General features: G+C 41.2%; 1 protein-coding gene across 1 annotated transcript; it reads left to right on the plus strand.

Moving 5' to 3' along the window:
* The first annotated feature begins 2,244 nt into the window (after positions 1-2,244).
* On the plus strand, positions 2,245-6,521 carry LOC111226036 (semaphorin-4E-like). Its single transcript, XM_022751117.1, has 11 exons — positions 2,245-2,388; positions 2,981-3,043; positions 3,776-3,875; positions 4,034-4,144; positions 4,250-4,398; positions 4,474-4,643; positions 4,759-4,909; positions 5,003-5,225; positions 5,304-5,422; positions 5,521-5,687; positions 6,068-6,521. Exons 1-11 carry the CDS (start codon positions 2,245-2,247, stop codon positions 6,519-6,521), a joined length of 1,851 nt encoding a protein of 616 aa, XP_022606838.1.
* Positions 6,522-7,684: the final 1,163 nt, after the last annotated feature.

The raw sequence follows: 7,684 nt of genomic DNA on the forward strand, positions 1-7,684 counted from the left end.
ATTACTGTAATAAATATCACTGTTTTTGCCATAATTTTGGTTTCACTGCAGTCACAGCAGAACTCTTAATTTTTTGTAGAAGTCCCAGTTTAGCTGCTCCCTCTAGTGGCTTGAAGTTGTAGTGTAACCAACACATGTGCTACTATATAGAGGAGGGGTATCACATCTGTAACTCCTGTAGTATTTAGCTGATCAGAAGACCTGCAGACATGATAAAGGGCTGGGGCAAAGTAGTGTGGCGAACAGTGAAACTAACATACCCCATGTTAGTTTGGGGTTGGTATTTTACCAATATTATAAATACTATTTCTTTGGGCTGAATATAAAGCTTGACGAACTATTTCTCATATCGAAAACAGAGAGCCTCTCAGGACGTCTCTGACAGGAGATTTGCAACAAAAACAGTAGGTTGCCAGTTTCATTGTGAAAGTATTATACAATAATATACAGTTCTAAGATGCTTGCAATGCAGAATGTTTCAAGTAATTACCTCTGAAATATGAGCAGATTACCAGGGTTTTGGTCAGTTTTACTATTGTATGTTGTTACTAACGCAAATAAACCAAGGTTCAATAACTTAGACTCAATTATCACTTACCATTTATTTCTGTTTTATGTCCTTTTATGTTGTATAATGTTGTAAAAACTCATAGTTAAGCTTCACATGGTGGTATGTGGAGAAAAGAGGGCTGAGATATACAGAGATTACAGATTTTCTTAAATGTGTTACCACTTAACCAGGGAAGGAGGCCAGGTGTTTGGCCAGGTGTTTGTGCTACACTTCTGAAGGGCGGCTGCATATGGCAACAATGAGAAACAGGACCTTCTAATCTAAAAACCCTCAAGTTCAGGTGGAATTTATTTTGGCATTGGTGATGGATCATTTATTATTTTTGGTTTATGATAATCATGTGTGCATATCTGTGTTCTTGTTTTGTGAGAGTCAGAGTTTAATGGGCAATTTAAAAACATACTGATGACTGAATGCAGATAATGCCTAGTTTAGTTGAGCCAGAGTTTAAAAATAATTTCAATTGAAAAGCAGTTGTTGAAAACTTGGGCAGCTCTAACCCCCCCGCCCCCCCACCCCCCTTAGAGTCTTTAAGTTTCCTAAGTTATGTTTTCTTTCCAAAATGTTTATCTTGAAAATGTATCAGTATCATTTGAATTGAAGGGAACATGTGGGCCTCACACATGTATCCCATAATAGCTGATGTTTAGTCCATTGTAGCCTAGTAACCATTATTAACTTCAGGCGCCCAAATCAGTCAGCTGATGAAAAAAAGTGTACGGTAAAATCCGTTTCTATGGAACCAGGCTTGAACCAAAAACTGCAGAATCAGAAGTCATCGGGCAAATATGTTCTGAAGAGAACCCTCAAAATCCTTGTGTACTCGTGATGCCGCATCTTAGACTGACACTGACCTCTGGAAATAGTATAAAAAGCCTACAGGAGCAAAACCATGACTCTGCATTTCAAATCAAATTAAACAAGGTAAATAAATAAATAATTCACTGGTTGCTTTTCAGGAAACGAGATCGCCGACAGGTAAGAAAATAAAAAACAAAAAAGAGAGAAAATAAGACTTAGACTCAATAATAGGACAAACCATTTGTTTTCCTTATTAACAATTAACAATATGCAAGATGTCTGACTTTTGCCTAAATTGGTGTGTTTTTTTTGGGGTTTTAAGAACATCATGAGACCTTCAGTGGTGCTCTTTTATTTCCTCCTCATTATGAGTGAAGGCTTTGAAACGAGCAACAAACCCCGCAGGAGTGTTTCCTTTCAAGGTAAGACATCTACTGTAGATCAGCATGAGACGGGCATCACATCTGAAATGACACGGTTTCATTATATGAACTGTAGACTGCACATTATCTCAACATACAGATAATATGATGTACATATAATTACATATAGACTGTAGATTGTACACACTACATACCAACAGTCAAACTCGGCTGTTAACACTGAGTATACATATTAATCCACATAGATAAAACGTTGCCTAAATGACATTATAGCGAAACAAATCAAACAAATTCAGGAATAGTTCAAATTACAACATGCAGCAGGAATAAAGAACACTCAGTGTAATTAAAAAACAACAAAACCAAACAGTCTGTGTGCAGCTTAAATGATACAGGCAATGTTGTATGAAAATAAGATAATGAACAACAGAGCAGTGTTAAAACACATGGATGTGAAAAGTAGCCTCCTGTCCTTTGTCTGCTTTAGAAATGAATGTGAAGCAGTTTGAAGAGTCTGGCTTTGGCGGTTTGAGCTCTTTGATGATAAGAGACGACATTCGTCAGCTTGTCGTCGGAGCCAGAGGGAAAGTGCTCACTCTCAGCTTGGATGACATCACCAAGAAGACCAGTGAGGTAAGACATTTAGGACTGACCGAGCTGCTGCTTCCTGACTCTTTCAGGACCAGTGTAATCGTGACTTACAGTGGAAGGAATGGAGGGAATTAGTCTTGGAGTTTCACATACTGAAACACAAAAACCGTGTTAGTCTAACCTCGACCCATAGAAAAAGTCCTTCATTAAGAGTAGTGTTTCCCTACAGGACCTCGATGACAAAAGACATGAAAAAGTTGCGGTTTGTTTACTCATAGAACAAATAACCCAGACTGGCTCCTCAAATTTAAGTAAGTAAAGTTAGTTCAAAGCTCTCAAGTGAAACAAATAGCCTTGGGAAATGTAATGTAGCATGTAAGAAACATACAGCGCTCTACATAACAAAGAAAACAAAGACGACCTGTTGCAATAAGAGGAAAGCAACATAGTCATTCTTAAAAGCTGTTTTGTATTTTCTTAAAATGACTATTTATTAAGCTATTTTCTAGTACTACAAAGCACCCTTTACATTTCCGAACAGTATAAACCCAAGAAAAGTTAAGAAAAGTGCTATATAAAGTTTATTATTATATATAAGGGCTTCTCTGTCATCACTAATTCCCTTTTCTTCTAGGCCAAATGGTCGGTCAGCTCAGCAGACAAAGCCCTTTGTCGAATGAAAGGCAAGGACATGAAGGTACAGTAAGAAGTGAATAATCAGTGAGTGTCATCAGTATCTAACATTTCATCCAGTGTAACTCATTACATTTGTTCTTCTTACAGGATTGTGATAACTTCATCCGGATGCTACACACAATGAAAGATGGTAAAATGCTTGTGTGTGGGACGAACGCTTTCAACCCTGCATGTGACCACGTAGTAAGTGACTATATTTCCCAAGTTTCCACAGCCACCAAATGCAGCTGCTGTCTTATGCTGCTGTGTGTGTTTCAGTTAGTATCCAGTGTGAGACAAGGGGATACTAGAACCAACTGATGTGAATATTAAAAATGAGAAAAAGATTAAATTAACAAATCAATTATTGAATTTTTCTTTTTGTCTAAGTATATTATTGAATAGCTGGAAGCAGAGGGTACAGAAACTACGTGCAATATTCTTGTTGTTGATGTTTTTTTAATATAATTGTGTAGCTTTAAAGGGTGGAAAGTATTCATGAATTTAAAGGAATAGTTTATCATTTTAAATAAAATATGCTTTTACACCTATTAACACTCTCATGTCTGTATGGTAAATATGTCGCTAGTCTTCAAACTAAGCTAAGCTAACTATCTCATTGCTGTAGCTTTATATTTCCCATACAAGCATATGAGTGGTATCGATCTTCTTATCTATCCCTTGACAAGAGAGTGTATTTTCCAAAATGCTGAACTATTCCTTCCTGTAAAAAAAAAAAAATCCCCTTCAACAGATTTTCAAAAATGGAAAACTCTCCCTGGAAGGAAAGAAGCAGGTGGGAAAGGGAAAAGTTCCTTTTGACCCTTACGAGCGCTTTGCTTCTCTTATGAATGGTGAGTTAACGACTGTTTACAGATTCGACAATTTCTCAACATTTCCTTTCTCTTTTGCCACAGCTGTTCTCCTCAGATAAACATCTGGCTGTCCACTGAGCTTGGATTGGGGTTTAACAGCACTAACGACACACCACTGTTTCCTCTCTACTTGACAGGAAACACTTTGTACTCGGCCGTTTCCTCCAACTTTCTAGGCACAGAAGTGCTGTTTCAGCGCCACGGACTGAACCTTCTCAAGACTGAAATGAAACGTTCCTGGTTCAACGGTGAGCTGCTGAGACAGACCATCATAATCTTTTCATAACGCCACATGCTTCAGTGTATTGTTTCAAATCTTCATGTGATCTCCTGTTGCTAATGGTTTGTTACAGAGCCTACGATGATTTCCATAAGCCTCGTTGAAACCAGTAGAAACAGCGACAACGGTGAAGACGACAATGTTTTCTTGTTCTTTACTGAGAGCGCTGTGGAGGAACGTCATGACAACATCCGAGTATCAAGGATCGCCCGTGTGTGCAAGGTGTGCAATCTCACACGCCTGCACCTGCTGACGTCATATGCTTCATATTCATATTGAATGTGTGTGTTGTTTTAGAGTGACCTGGGGGGTGAAAGGACTCTGCAGAAAAGGTGGACTTCTTTCTTGAAGGCCCGCCTGGATTGTCAGTTTGGCGATGGAGGCTTACCTACTCTTGTCCAAGATGTCTTCCTTCTCCGAGACCTAAATAACGAGAGCATCTTCTACGCCACGCTCACCTCCGGCTCGTAAGTTGCGTGTTTCCGCAGTAGGTAGTAGCTGATTAGTATTATAACACACAAATACGTTATACATACCATGGGGGTAGAGAATAACAGGAAATCTTCTCTGTATCCGTCACAGGGAGTCCTCAGGTGGATGCAGCAAGTCCGCCGTCTGTGCCTACAAGCTGTCAGACATCACTCAGGTGTTTAGTGGGAGGTTTCTGACTGAGAGGGAGAGTGGTCGTTGGGACACATACACAGGAGAGGAGCCATTCCCCCACCCTGGTTCAGTAAGTATCGATACAAGATGGAGTGAAATCTAATCATTAATAGGGTCCTTTCATTGTGACACCTTTATAATCCAACTATTCTTATTTCCATAGTGCATTAACGATGAAATGCGGGCCAATGGTGTAACGACCTCTCTCGACCTCTCCGACAAAACCCTGCTGTTTGTAAAGAACCATCCTCTGATGGAGGGGGTGGTTGCACCGATGACTGGCAAGCCTCTGCTGGTCCAGACAGGGACACGCTTTTCTAAAATTATCGTGGACCAAGTCACGTCACTGGATGGACGACAGCATCAGGTTATGCTCATCGGCACAGGTATGCAGCTACACGCAAATATCACGGGAGATATATTGACAGATGAACTCCCAGTTGAGTCATGCTTCTCTCCCTCAGACTCTGGTTGGCTGCAGAAGGCGGTGAGGTTTGACGGCGAGGACGTCCGCGTCATCGAGGAGCTGCAGCTGTTTCGCGCTCCGCAGCCCATTGACTTCCTCCAGCTCGCCTCAAAAACAGTAAGGCCCATTTTACTAGTGTTGTTTTCATAATGCAAAACCAAGGCGGTGAAATGCCTTGCAGGGCGACAGCTCTAAACTGTGTTGTATTTCTGTAGGGCCAGCTATACAGCGGCACCAGTAACATTGCTGTTCAGGTTGACGTAAGGGACTGCAGCCGCTACACATCCTGCAACGACTGCCTCCTCTCCAGAGACCCCTACTGTGGCTGGGACAAGATCAGAGGCCAGTGTGGATCTGTAGTTGGCGCATCAACTGGGTCCATGTGAGTCAGAGCTCCTGATGATGTTTTACTTATGAGAACATGTTTTTTTTTAAGTTCTGTGGTTTGGGCTTCAATCTGAGAGAGGTATTTCTTCTTGAAGGATTCAAAGTCTCAGTGATGGAGACATCACGATGTGCCCGACCTCTGGCTGTAAGTTAATTTCCATATCTTAAATTACAAGCTAGCACAAAAATAGGTCATGCATATTACCCATTTACTGTATCTCCATGCAGATCTTTGGTTACATTTACATTAACAAAATAGTAGTAGTATATTTCAGACATTCACCATTCATTCTTGATCTCCTCTTCAGTGAAAAAGAAACCTGCCGTTGTCCACATAACTGTTGGGATTGCACAGTTCCTCTCATGTTCCCCTAGCACCAACCTCCCAATCAGCTGGCGCTTCTCTGACAACATCCTTCCTCCGGGTCCCCGACACACTGTGCTCAGACAAGGTCTCATCATCAGACCCTCCTATTCTGATGCGGGGTTTTATACATGTGAAACGGTGGAAACAGTGAAGGGAAAAGTGCACCGGGAGACTGTGGTCCGGTACCTCGTCCGGGTTCAAGACACTAACACTCTTGTCAGGAGTCTGAAGGCAGCTGCGATCACCTTGGCGCTTTTGGTCGTCTCGCTGATACTGATTATGTGCCGTCGTATCATATGCCTGAAGGCAAAGAAGCAAAACAACATTGATTGTGGCAACGAAAACAGCAACAACAATCAAGAGACTACTGTGAGGCCTCCCTTTCATCATGACCAGACCGAGGATAGATGCACGGATGAAGGTCGGGTTCAGTGTGGTCATGGGAGTGATGATGTCACATAGGAGGAGACTGGGAGTGTTACATCTATACAAAGTCTCTGACTTATACTCATTCTGTGGTATCGCATTTATCTTTCAATAAACGCAAAGAATAAAAAATAATATTTAGTTACATGGTCATTCGGTTTTCAAACTCAAGATAGAGAAACATAAGGTTAGTCTCTGACCTCCAAATACTTTAATGACCCATAATGTGCCTCCAGTTTTAGCTCCTGTCTGTAGTTTCACTCATTTTTATGCCTCCATACTGTTTTTGGGTTGTCCGTCCGTCTGTCCATCCGTCCCATTCTCGTGGACACAGTATCTCAGCAACGCCTCGACGGAACAAATTTGGCACAAACATTCACCTGAACTCAAGTATGTTCTGATTTGATTTTGGTGGTCAAAGGTCAAAGGTCAAGGTCACAGTGACCTCACAAAACGTGGTTTTGGCCTTGTGAATGCAATATTTCCGTAACGCCTTGGGGGAATTTCTTCAAATTGGGTACAACTGTTCACTTGGACTCAAGGATGAAATGATTCAATTTTGGTGGTCAAAGGTCAAGGTCACTGTGACCCCACAAAAATTTACTTTGTCGCATATGCCTATGGGTCTTTCTCTTGGCATTTTGACTTGCCATGGCAGGGAAAGCTCAGGTGTAGCTAATGAAATTAAGGATGTTGATGATAATATTGTAATAATGTAATCTTTTCTATTCAAATGCACAATAAGCCATTTCATTGAATCAGCATACACAGCGCCACACTGGCACATCTAAATGAAAGTGTGTGTTATCTGTCTTAATGAATACACTTGTGCTTTTTCAGCTGTGACAACAGGCGACAAACCTGGGCGCCAGGACTGAATGGGCATTAAAGCGGTGCGTTAGATAAGCCCTTTTGTCTCTGTCTGTCTCTTTACTCGCTGTGGAGTTGTTGAGGTTTTGGTGGTCATATTGTGTGCTGTACCATGTTTGACTGGATACTGTTGTTACAGCTGCGGTCTATAGGTGTTTTATTGGTTGTTCAGCCACTAGCTGGGCTCTGCCAGTGGCTTTGTTGTTGCGCTGTATAATTAGTCATTAGCTACAGCCCTAACTGGAGGCTTTATAGGCTTATTTATGTGTGGCAAACATGTAGATGTATTTGACACATGCACAGATACTTCTTGATGTGAACGTAAATTT

This window comes from Seriola dumerili, unplaced genomic scaffold, assembly GCF_002260705.1.
Source record: "Seriola dumerili isolate Sdu_G_001 unplaced genomic scaffold, Sdu_1.0 BDQW01000149.1, whole genome shotgun sequence".
NCBI classification, from domain to species: Eukaryota; Metazoa; Chordata; class Actinopteri; order Carangiformes; family Carangidae; genus Seriola; species Seriola dumerili.